The 12,576-nt window shown below is 38.3% G+C and overlaps 1 protein-coding gene and 2 long non-coding RNA genes across 3 annotated transcripts; 1 reads left to right on the top strand and 2 right to left on the bottom strand.

Moving 5' to 3' along the window:
* Positions 1 to 314: 314 nt before the first annotated feature.
* LOC121705045 lies at positions 315 to 12,538 on the bottom strand. Its single transcript, XM_042085750.1, has 8 exons — positions 11,855 to 12,538; positions 11,635 to 11,755; positions 11,492 to 11,521; positions 11,252 to 11,368; positions 11,096 to 11,142; positions 10,403 to 10,713; positions 680 to 749; positions 315 to 423 (listed from the first exon to the last, which is right to left on the bottom strand). Exons 1-8 carry the CDS (start codon positions 12,037 to 12,039, stop codon positions 381 to 383), a joined length of 924 nt encoding a protein of 307 aa, XP_041941684.1. The 5' UTR covers positions 12,040 to 12,538; the 3' UTR covers positions 315 to 380.
* LOC121705047 lies at positions 3,911 to 5,639 on the top strand. The gene is made up of 3 exons (XR_006030708.1): positions 3,911 to 4,073; positions 4,676 to 4,790; positions 5,470 to 5,639. It is a non-coding gene; the product is annotated as an uncharacterized LOC121705047 (long non-coding RNA).
* LOC121705048 lies at positions 5,789 to 7,056 on the bottom strand. The gene is made up of 2 exons (XR_006030709.1): positions 6,899 to 7,056; positions 5,789 to 6,080 (listed from the first exon to the last, which is right to left on the bottom strand). It is a non-coding gene; the product is annotated as an uncharacterized LOC121705048 (long non-coding RNA).
* Positions 12,539 to 12,576: the final 38 nt, after the last annotated feature.

Here is a 12,576-nt window from a genome sequence, read left to right as displayed (position 1 = left end):
CCACCACTGCATGGTTTGGTCAGAGTTCGTTTAGCCTACGACATTCTCTGGTTTAGTTAGCCCAGTTGACCCTTCTCAGTAACTGAGAGTGGACTTTCAGAGCAAATCTCAAATTTGCAATTTTTGCAAAGGTTACTTGTCTACATACCCCATACAACCTACTGCAGTTACATTAACGTTACCAGAGTAAGTTTCTCTATCTCTGTTGCACCCAGTGCAAAAAAGCAAGTTAAAGTCACACAAAACTATGATATTTTCTTACCAGGCCTAAACTTTAGTTCAAGTTGCTATTACACAGCCAACACCACTGCAGGTGATTATTATTTATTTTTATTTTTATTATTTAGGGTAGGCTACTACATCAGCCATGCTTGGAGTTTTTATTTCATAATGATGACATTTTCCATTACATTATCGGAGTCCCTGTAAAAAAAAGAAAGAGCGAGCTGGTATTTAGGTTGAATTCACAATTCCAAGTACAGAAAGAATGGTCTAACTCATAGACTCTATATATAGAACTTAGTATACTATGGTCTAACTGGATAAGGGGCAAAAACACTACACTGGCACCAAGGGGTTAAGAACTTGATCTCTGGCTACAGGCTACATGTTATTGGCTACATGAAACCCATATGAGGACCATTAGGTTATGCCATACATTGGTACTTATACAATGTACCTGTTCTCTTGAGGAGAAACACCCAGAGTTGTAGAGCCATCTTCACTGACATAAAGTGCTAGTCCTGCATCTGTGCAAACAAGATACAGGGTTGGGTAGTAACTGATTACAAGTAATCTGGATTACGTAATCAGATTACAAAAAAACAAGTAACTATAATCAGACCATATTAAATAAGAAAAATGTGTAATCAGATTATAGTTACATTGTTGAAGATTACTTGATTACATTTTGTTTATGTGTTTCAGTACATACAGGAATGGGCAAAGATACATCAGGACGTAGCCTATTTTGAAATAAAATAGCAAATAGCCTCTTTTTAAATGTATCAAAATAAACTGCAAAATACTGTAGCCATAATGTATCAAAATAAAATACTGTATTTTTGTATTTTGAAAATACTCAAAATACTTTTTTCAATGGGGCATAGAACACTTTCTAAATCGGCTTTTTTATCTCGAACATTTAGGCTATTAAAACCCGAATAAGACTAGGACCTACATATGGAATATCACACACCAGGAATTCCAAAACGGTTCAGAAGTTCTAAACAGGCAAATTTATGAGCAGGGATGGATTACTGAACTGGCCTAATGGACCAAGGCCCAGGGGCCCAAGTGTTCAGAGATCTCTGAAGCCAAAACCTCTGCGTGAAGTCACTACTATTTTACTATTTTTTCGTTTTCCAGCCCTGATATCGGAATAGAGCCCCTCAGTCAAATAACATAGGTTATGTTATGTGATATGTCTTAATAGGGCTCCTCAATCATATAACATAGGTTATATTATTCACCCTGATATCTAAGTGGGGCCCCTCATTCAAATAACACGGGTCACACTATATGTGATAATCATGCTTTGTAATTGCCATCTTTTTTCACAGCAAGATGCCTTAAATGTGTTGATGGTTATATTATAAGTCTCAATCTGCCATTTGTTTGCACAAAACTTGCCAGAAGTCATAATTTAAGGGGTTATTGCCTTTTAGCACACCCAACTGCGACCCAGCTAGAGAATAAAATGGACGCCTATTTTGTCCACTTTATGTGAGTGGTTCTGTGCAGAAATACAAGACCAGTTGTAGTCATAATTTGTGTTTAAAAGGGGAAGTATAAGGCTACATGTGTGCTATAATGTAGCAGAACTAGGGTGACCACCAACCAGACTCTGAAAAGGAGGACAAGTTATCTATAAAGTGAGGACAAATTGGCCAAAATGAGGACACCCCCCAATGTCTGCTCATAGGCCTATTCCAGTTGGTACCTGTAGCTAGCTGGTACATATCTATGTAGTGTGTATACTGTGTGAACTTCCTTCCCAACACCTTAAGAGTTGTGCTAGTAAGAGAGCCAGCAGACCGGGCTTTTAGCTCAATTGTTAGCACGCTTGACTCCCGAATCCAAGGTGCTGCTGTTTGTGGGTTCGAGTCCTGACGATGTGTACCATAAAGTAGCAGAAATACCATTACCACAACACAAATCTTTGAGCCATTTGCTCAAGCCAGCACAACCTTGCAGCAAGTGCCGCTTGCTATCTGTAAGCCCTGTCTTTTTTTATTCAATGTATTTGTAAGCTCTGTCTTTTTTATTCAATGTATTTCATTTTTGAGTTTTTTATTTTGAAGTAATCCAAAAGTATTCAAATGATGTTACATTATTTTTGTAATCCAATACATACAGGGATGGGCAAATACATCATATTTTAAAATAAAATACCAAATACCCTCTTTTTAAATGTATCAAAATAAACTACAAAATACTGTATTTTAATGTAAACTATTTATGTCAGTACATCATTTTTTGTAAATTGTTTAGCCATAGAGTATCCCACTATCATTGTTCTTATATTGCCAGATTCCAGACAATCCTACTTAATATATGAATATTTCTACTGGCATACTTCCTTGCCTTCCTAGTGACTTCCTATTACTGCAAAAATGTAAAGAAAAAAAATAATGAGACACAATTTATTTTTCTTGATATAAAGCCTGACATAATACATATATTATCACATCATACTTTCCCAGATATGGTTAGCCCAGGCTGTCCTGAATAAGCAAGCTATGTATATGACCAAGATAACTATCTTATCTTAGATTAACTAGCTGAACAAGGTGACCACTTAGGTGACCATAATTTCATGGTGTGCTGAAATGTATTTTTGACCATTTTTGAAATGTGAACTTTTGAGTGTCATCATAACTATTCCACCAGTGTGTACATGGTTAAAATTCTGAAGTGCAAAATAGTTTAGGCTACAGCAGACATATTTCCATCCATAGTTAAAAATAAGCAAGTGTAACCTCTGAATTTCTTTTCAAAGTGCACCAGATTGATGCATTAAAATGTTAGAATATACAAAATTGGCCACCAGTCCCCTCTTGTAGTAGATGGTACCCCAATGTTAACCTGGTCCCTACACTGAGAACCACTAATGAACAAGTTATAGGGCAGTCTCTGGTGTCTGCAGAAGTGAGTGTGGCATCTGAGTCAATATTCTGCGCGAGGGGCTGTTGTGGTAGGTGAAATTTCACGCGGAAACCATGATAATTGGTCAAATTTGCGAAAAAGTTGCAGTGTTTGAACAAAATTGCGAGGTCGCCCAGAATTCACGAGGATTTGCTGAATTTGCGTTAATTGTTGCGATCGCAACATCGCGAATTCCTGGAGGGACTGTTTAACTGTTAAACCTCATCTACCTCTCCAATAATTTAACAATTTAAACTATCCACCTATTTAACTGTTCAGTCAGAGAGGGTTAAAGTAGCTAGTAATCAAGGATCTTTGGTTCAGTCATTCCAACTATTAAACCTCATCTACCTAGCAACCAATATAGCAACCACCTCAAGTATCCTAGCAACAGCCTAGCAACCAATGAGTTTAACCCAAGCGGCAACATTCTAATCTGAACAATGAAGCCTACCCGGAAGTTCGAAAAACTGCAATACATCGAAAATCCGCTAGGGACTGGTCCCAAAAGCGAGCAAATGTCCATAGACTCCCATGTTAAAATGTCCGTTTTCACAGCGTAAATACATGTTTTTAAAGCCTGGTCCCATGGACTTTTATTGTACTTTTCGGTAGTTTCCCAGTGCCTGACAACTGTGAGGGGGGTGAATTTTTTTCTAACTCATTAGTTTAGATCACATTTAGATATAAAATATATGAATAATTAAGGGCGTTGTCGGCTTGATTGACGGCTGACGTCGAGGCATACAGCAGCAGACGTTGCCAGCTGAGTGGAAACTTTGATGTCTCAGCCATGATTATACACAAAGTTACCACATCCTTTCTGAACATCTTTATTCAAAAAGCTGACATAAAATGGTTTGCTAAGCTATTAATTGAAGCCTACTAACCGACACTTTCAGAAGACTTCGTTCCAGTTTTTTCAGGTAAGTGACATTCATTCCACTACTATTTCACGTAGCACTAGATGTTAGCATTATTTAGCATCGAGTGGGCACTAACGTTAGGCTACGTTAGCGTCATATCGCCTCAAATAAGTTAATATCGAAAATGATGACCAAATGGCAGAAGCACACACATACATTTAGTTAACTTGAATAAAGTTAACGTTAGTGAAAACCATTGTGCTCCCGTTATGAGTTAGCTTAACGTTGGTCATACTAGCCAGGTGTGAGTCAATGAACAGACAGCTCTAAAGTTAACGTTAGTTCACATACTGGGGCAACAAAGCATGTTCTCGTCAAAAAACCTTTTGTAAATACGCTCTGTGGGAATGCTTAGTCCATTGACAATTTATACAGTCTTTGGGTTGTCACGTTTAAGATAAAAAAAACTTCAGCCGAAGCATTAAAAGGCTTGTTGTCGGCTAGCTGAGGCAAAATTGTGAACCGCTATGAACCATTGACCGTATACTTTGAACATGGAGCTGTGATAACAAGCGATAGTTATAACTGACGTTTGAAACTCTTATTGATGCCATTTATTTGTTAAACACAAATTTGAACGAACACTTCTTGTCTATGCAAAGTTTCCCTGTAGGTAATCCAGACAGGCTGGGTGCTGGAGAGGGCTCTGGACTCCTAACTTCAATTCTCGTCTGTGCAGTCGACACTCAGAAGCATCACTTCAGCACTGATTCCATGGTACTTTGACATTTTACATACATTTAATTGGAGCAACCTACTGGTTGTATATTCCAGACATCGTTACCATATACTGAACAAACATGAATGCATTTCAGACATTTAGAGTAGCCTTTTATTTTGAGCAGTCCAGGGCACATCTGTGCAATAACTATCAAAATAATTTATCATTAGCATCTTTTGATAAGTCACACACGGAAAGTAGTTGTATTATGCCTTCAAATCAGCAGGTTTTGGTTGGATACAGATTGCATAATTAAACAATATGGCACCAGTGGCTGGCTACTGTTTGACTGGACCTTGGCCTAACTGTTAATAACTACCTCAATAGGGTGTAGATATGAGCTTACACTGTTTCACTGAAAACACAAGAAATATTTATTCTACATTACTTTAAATACACCACATTTGTTTTTGCTTATTGCCCGCATAAACAGGGCATGTGCAATAGTTGAATACGCGTGTCCTGTCCCCATTCAGCTAAGTGTTCTGTGAGTTTGTTGTTCATTATAAATATTGGGAGTGAGTCTGCAAATCTTACTTCGTTGTTGTCATATATTGCCTCCACAGTCTATGATTGCCACATAAAAAATATATTTTTTAGCTTAATTTGTGAGCACTTGTTCATAGTTTACAGTAAGTTCAAGGATGTGACATATACCAATATTTCTGTTTTCAGATCTGGAACATTTTGAAATCCTACCAGATGGGGCAGAAGTCATTGAGCAGTGGCAGCTTCTGATTTCAAGGACTTTGTTCACCTTTATTTACAGCATTTGCATCTGTGTCTTTAAAGTGATCTAATATGTATTGACTATGTACTAGCTTAGTACATATTCGTTTTTGTTATTTTAGTTTCACAAATTCAGTGGTTACCTGTAATGCTCAAGATATACAAGTAAAAAATCACCTTTACTTCTGCATCTGGGTCTTCAATTCAACCTACTGACTGAAGCTGACGGATTTGTATAAATGTTTTTGAAAGCACAGGCAAATTAGTTTGGCATGAGTTTTAATGTAATTCACAGTTCAGAAAAGTTCCATAAACATTTCCAAGTGCAAGTTCAGTGCCATCAACAGTAAGTTTGCTTTCTGATATTTAAAGAACAGAAATGGGTTTGGCATAAGTAAAGGGTAGGTGTAACAGTCCATCAATAGACATAAAGTGAAATGTACTGTATAGTCTCAATGGGTTCAATATCACCACACCCCAGCCAAACCACTTCACCTGGACCTCTAGTCCCAGGTTAGAGCCCATGGACCTCCTTGCCGCCTCCTCCCCATGGCGAACTGCCAAAATAGAAAGGTAAACTTTTCATTAGTACCTATATATCTTACAAGATAATACAATAATGCAAACCAACACTACTTGTTGTAATCAACAAAAGTACAGTTATTGTACAATGCTGTAGTACTATTGTGCGATTTGAAATGGGTCTTCAGTGACAAACTACACTAATATTGGCATTGTTATGCCAAACACCGGACACTAAATGGATTTTGATACTGGCCTGACAAGGGGAAATAAGGCAAGCTAACCGAACATGAACGCTGGATCGTGAAATGGCCACCGATGAGAAATTTCAATGTCATCTTAGACCAAGATACCACTGACAACTTTAGAGCAATATAGCGATTTCAAAACGTGATATTAAGAGTTAATCAAAATGAATTCATGATGTACAAGTTAACTAATACCCTACTACGATTTTGTTATCAATTCACACCACACGTTGACAGAATACAGCGAGCTGGCTGATGTTATCGTAAATTAATTAACGTTACAATGATGGCTGCCACTGAGGATATGAGATGCTAACGTTAATCACAAAACAATAAAGGCAAAGATACATTTTTGTCAGTATGAGTTGCTGAACCTGTAACGCTAAACTGCTAAATTACTCTACGTTATTTTACCGTAACTTCAGCAAGGGAGGGATAGCTAACGTTAGTTTATTTTACCTAGAAGCTAGAATCTGCAAACTCAACTCTTCATTCTCAACTTTTCAACCGTTCACCCGAATACCTTTCAGCATACAAAATTAAAAAGTGTCTGAACATGGTATTAAGAAACATACATGAACTTCACGTTAGCAGATCAAACTTACCAGCAAATTATGTTACAGCAATGTCTGTGCCAGTCCATCTTGTAGGCCTAACGTTACAGATAGCTTAGCTGAGGCTGCTCGGCTGACGACGAGGCGGGTTCACCGGCTTGCTCAGGAGGTGGGCGGGGTTAGGATTTCCCAAGGTTTTCCAAGATGGCGCCGCCCATACCGCCCATAAACGGCTTCATAACCGTTCTTCAGAAAATCTATGGGTGACGTCACAGACGCTTTGTCCATATTTTTTACAGTCTATGGTTTAACCTAGCAACCAGCATAGCAACCAACACAACTAACCTAGCAACAGCCTAGCAACCACCTCATGTACCCTAGCAACAGCCTAGCAACCATGTCAAATACCCTAGCAACAGCCTAGCAACCACTTCCACAGTTACAAACTAGCAACCAATATAGCAACCAATGAGTTTAACCTAGCAACCAGCATAGCAACCACCACAAGTAACCTAGCAACAGACTAGCAACCACTTCATGTACCCTAGCAACAGCCTAGCAACCATGCAAAATACCCTAGCAACAGCCTAGCAACCACTTCCACAGTTACAACCTAGCAAACAACATAGCAACCAATGAGTTTAACCTAGCAACCAGCATAGCAACCACCACAACTAACCTAGCAACAGCCTAGCAACCACCTCATGTACCCTAGCAACAGCCTAGCAACCATGCAAAATACCCTAGCAACAGCCTAGCAACCACTTCCACAGATACAACCTAGCAAACAACATAGCAACCAATGAGTTTAACCTAGCAACCAGCATAGCAACCACCACAACTAACCTAGCAACAGCCTAGCAACCACCTCATGTACCCTAGCAACCATGTCAAATACACAGGCAACAGCCTAGCAACCACTTCCACAGTTACAACCTAGCAACCAATTTAACAACCAATGAGTTTAACCTAGCAACCAGCATACCAACCACCATTACTACCCTAGCAACAGCCTAGGAACCACCTGAAGTACCCTAGCAACAGCCTAGCAACCATGTCAAATACCCTAGCAACAGCCTTGCAACCACCACAACTTCAACCTAGCAACCACCATAGCAACCAACATGATTACCTAAGCAACCAGCATAGCAACCACTTAATTTGGCATAACAACCAACATATGTACCCTAGCAACACTATTGCAACTATATCTGCATTATTTGTTTTTACTCTGTATGATATTTTACATCATATTTTTTGCATTTTCATGCACTGTATTTCCTTCAGGAAATGCTTTTCTAGTTTATTCTTATTAATCTATTCATTATTTTCTTTATCTACCTGGATATTTACCCTATATACATCTCTCTCTCTTTCTTCTTAATAAATTCTATATTTTCTTACACCTTGAAACCAGATATATTATCCAATTTATTTGTTTATTATTCAATTAAATTGAAAGACCCTGTAAATTCCTCCCTCTCTGTGAAATCTAAGTCTTACACAGGAAGGGTTACACGTGCTCTTGTTCGCTCTAGGTTCCGGGAGATTTTATGTAATTTGCGGGCATCAGGATATCAATATGTGGGACTCAGACTCCCAAAACTTCGGGAGACTTGGTGTGTCTAGCTAGACAGCACTTTGTCGCCAGCACAGAATGTACAACGTACCTTAATGTTGTCATGTTTAGCTGACCCAAACTCAAAATAATGACTGTATAGATAAAACGTGCATCTCTCTCCTCCCTCCATTGTTGTTTACGTTTGTGTCGCTGCGTGGTTTTACACATGAGTTGTCCTCATGCTGACAAGAAGAAAGCAAATAATATATCTTTTTACCAAGGAAAATGACAAAAATAGTAACGCACAGTGATTTAGATAAGTAACTTTAATCTGATTACTGGTTTGTAAATAGTAGCGTGTTAGATTACTCGTTACCGAAAAAAGTGGTCAAAATCACTGGCCATAAGTCAGCACCAATTAGCTTCCATACATTCCATATATTCTGCGCTTGTATGACATTATCACAGAGATGTCTCACAGAGATTATTTTGCAGTATTTTTAAAATATAAAAAGACAGTCATTTTCTTCAACCAAAAAAAATACAAAATTGTATAGCAGCTTTACATCATGCAGTCATATGCAGTGTCAAGGGCCTTTTCAATTCAATACACTTTTTTTATCACTTCCTCTGATACAGAGAATATGATGTCTGACATTGCACTGGCATCATATTCTCTGTAAATATCAGTGTAGCATCAAAATCATCTTGATTGAGTGTATTTTTTAGTGCGTTTTTAGACCTATAGTTTGGTTACTTGGTCCGCAGCAGTCAATACATTTAAATGTTGCAAACAAACTTTTGTCCGGTTTGGTTTCACACACGCATTGTTTACTAGGCGGACCACCTGCGTGGGAATTGAGTGGACAGCTCCCTCTGGTGTTTATTCCGGCTATTTCGAGCTACTTTGTTGTAGGCTACACATTGGAGTGACAGTTTTGCTGGGCGATCTTGGCTCATTGCATCTGTGACTTTGGGCTCTATTTTGCACACTGGCGCATGGCGTAAAACTCGCTTTCCACCCGGCGCGAAGTTTAATTCCTTATTTTGCACGTTTATTTTTTAAACAATGCACCCAGGGGTGTGGCAATTAACAACTTCAATGTCATTCTCATTGGTTTAAATGATGTTATACGCCCCAAACACACCCATGACTGATTGAAAAACCTAGGAACACCTTGTTGCGCCATGCGCTCGACGTTTGATAACGAAAACCCTCCCAATATGGACTGGACACATCCTACTAAATTTGAATAGGCTTTTGACTAGTGACGATGGGCTTTTGACTGTCATGATAGGGCCCCTCTGGCCAATTGTTGAGTTTGGAAACGAGTCGTGACTGGAACTAGAAACTAATATGATTTACTCAGCCGACCATACAGTATGAAACATTGTTTGTATCTCCTCATGCATCCACATTTGTCCATGTTTCACGTTATTGCCAATCGAGCATGCTATTTATTTAGGAAGTGAATAAAGGTATGAAATGTAGGCCTAATTTGCAACGATCCAGTGATTTTAACTCCCATCATTTACTACAACTAGTAAGTAAAGGCTCAAATGCACTTGAGTTCGATTAAAACGAACTAAAGGCGTGAAAATCAATGTATTTAATTATTTTTGAGTTTTTTATTTTAAAGTAATCCAAAAGTATTCGGATTACGTTACATTATTTTTGTAATCCAATGCATTAGGCTGTTACAAAATTGATTTATGATGGCAAAAATTGCTGTGTAGTCTGTACTCAGTAATGGATTACATTTCAAAGTAATCTGACCCAACACTAATTATTGCTTAGACGAGCCACTTTGCCTCCCATTTACCAAGATTGTACACAGACACTTGCATTGTTTTTGAAGCAAGCACACACACTAGACGGCAAGGAGAATGAGAGGTAAGTTTTGCTGAATTTGACAAAAGTAGGATAATAATGCATTAAAACCAAGGATGGCACCTTTAACCTTGTTGCCAGACAAAACACACATGTTTTTTACCCTCAATAGATTTGGAGAGTTCTAAGTCAGATCCAAGCAGCTCATGGCACAGCTGCTCCACCACCTCCCAGGCATCCACGTGGGTTTGGTCTAGACGAGTAAGGTGCTCTGCCACCAGGGCCCTCTCCTGCTCCTCTAGTTTCTGACCCAAGGCCTCGTCTACTTGCCCTCTACTGACCTCTACCTGATCTCTCAGGACCTCAACTGAAGCCCTGGGTTCACTCTCCAGTCGAGACACTGATCCCTCTCTCAGTATGGCTGTGGTGAGGGTGGGGAATGTGGGGAACGTGGGGACTGGGGGTTGTGCAAGTCTACGTAAGACAACAACCAAAGTCACAAGACATAATGATGCTGATACAAGTTCACACTCCTCAACAATATTAAATATACTTTTAAGACTGAAGATGGAGACATGTTAATGAAATACAAAGATGTTTTGTGTTTTTGTTTACTAATTCACTAAAAACAGATGCATATCCAAAGTGACTTACAACTACAACAATAAACCTTATTAGCATTAAAATGAAGTTTTAATTTAAATAAATTATAATCATAACCACGGACTAATAATAATAACAATAATAACAATTACAATAACTATAAATATTTGCATGAAAGATACTCTGATTATGCTTCTTTGATCATGAAAAGAATATTCAACTGTTCATTGTTGACATCAATCTGTGATCTTACACTCTGAAACAGGGATCTCCCTGAAGAAGTTGCAGCTGCAATCCGATCTGTATTTGAATCATTTTATATGTTAATCCCACAATTCTAACGGACCTATATATAAATTACATACAAAAATGTAAAAATTATGGAAAACATAGATATGTTCTTTCTAACCTTAAGAAATGAGTTGTCTAACTTGCTGTGCTTGCTCATGTATCCCTCCAGGAGGCAGTCTCGAGTCACATAACCACAGCCAATAACCTCAACAAGATTTAAGTCTACATAGCCAACCTAGTATTATGAGGAAAAAAAAGAGTGACAAGTACTAACGTAGGGACACAAAAATAAATTATCAAATATCTGATCAGATTTATCAGATTCTGCTAAATGTGTAGACTTTCCTAACTTTTTCACCTTCTTGTAAGATCTTCCTCCTTTTCTGTCCTGCAAGAAATAACAGACAATATAAAGAAAGAACAGTAGATTTAGTAGACTTTAAGTAATTTACTACTTAGTAATTATAAAACACTAACAAATGGGTAATTGCAGCATCTGACCTTACGGACTGAAACTCTACATATGCAGTTGCCGAGGACCCCCGTTGATACGTTGACAGTAGCTCCACATTCAAACACAATCTCCTTCCTCCATCGAACAGTGTTGTTAAACACTTCATTACTGCAGGCCATATAAATACCAAAAGCATCGTCATTTCCCACTGACATCTCCCACTTTACATCATTAATTCTGAATATGGCTGAATCCACCTTCTCTCACCTCTCTGTCACCTCCTTAAAGCTGCCGTCAAGCAAGCGAACCTTACAAAAAAGCCATCCAGTGACTTGTGGTACATTTGCTAGCTCATCCAGAAACAAGGAGACAGAGAAACTATGTGTGCAAAGCTGTTTCCTCACAAAGGCATGAGCTTGTGAGAGTGCCGATGCCCATCTTCTATGGTCCATCTGGCTTTAATGTGTGTTAAATGATCCAGTCTGTAAGTAATTTTTTGTCATGGTCAGTGCTACTGACTGAATCATCAGAAAAAATCTCTATCTACATAGCTTTGTGACATCATACGGTTCTAAAAACAAATGCATCATGAGGTGATGCTATGAAAGATTTAAAAATGCTGTATTTTTTTACAGTGCAATGTTGAGGTAGCACATTCTTATTAAGTTTCCTATAATGAAAACACTATTTGTGCTAGAATAAAATACAAAAAAAGTTTGCAGGACCAGTATGATCAATCAGAAGAGAACTTTAAACGCCTCAAAAATAGCAGTGGATTTTAAGGACTAAATGCTCCAGTTAATATATGTGATCAGCCTGTGATTAGCGCAATTTCTTGGCTCATATATCTGCATTTTGAAATGGGGAAATAAACACCACTCACACCACTAATCAAGAAGGCACAACAAAGACTTTACATCCTTAGAAAACTGAAGAAGTTTTATGTGAGCAAACATATGTTGGTGAATTTCTATAGAGCCATCATAGCT

Source organism: Alosa sapidissima, chromosome 3, assembly GCF_018492685.1.
Source record: "Alosa sapidissima isolate fAloSap1 chromosome 3, fAloSap1.pri, whole genome shotgun sequence".
In the NCBI taxonomy this organism is placed as follows: domain Eukaryota; kingdom Metazoa; phylum Chordata; class Actinopteri; order Clupeiformes; family Clupeidae; genus Alosa; species Alosa sapidissima.
Note: the sequence above shows the minus strand (reverse complement) of the source record. Positions and strands in the feature narration are given on the sequence as shown.

Bases quoted from the DNA above. Each gene is read 5' to 3' on its own strand.
- LOC121705045 (XM_042085750.1), bottom strand. From the start codon at position 12,039: ATGGACCATAGAAGATGGGCATCGGCACTCTCACAAGCTCATGCCTTT. The intron at 11,522-11,634 runs GTCAGATGCTGC...TATTTCTTGCAG, and splicing joins GTAGAGTTTCAGTCCGTAAG to GACAGAAAAGGAGGAAGATC. The intron at 11,369-11,491 runs GTGAAAAAGTTA...TCATAATACTAG, and splicing joins GAGGAAGATCTTACAAGAAG to GTTGGCTATGTAGACTTAAA.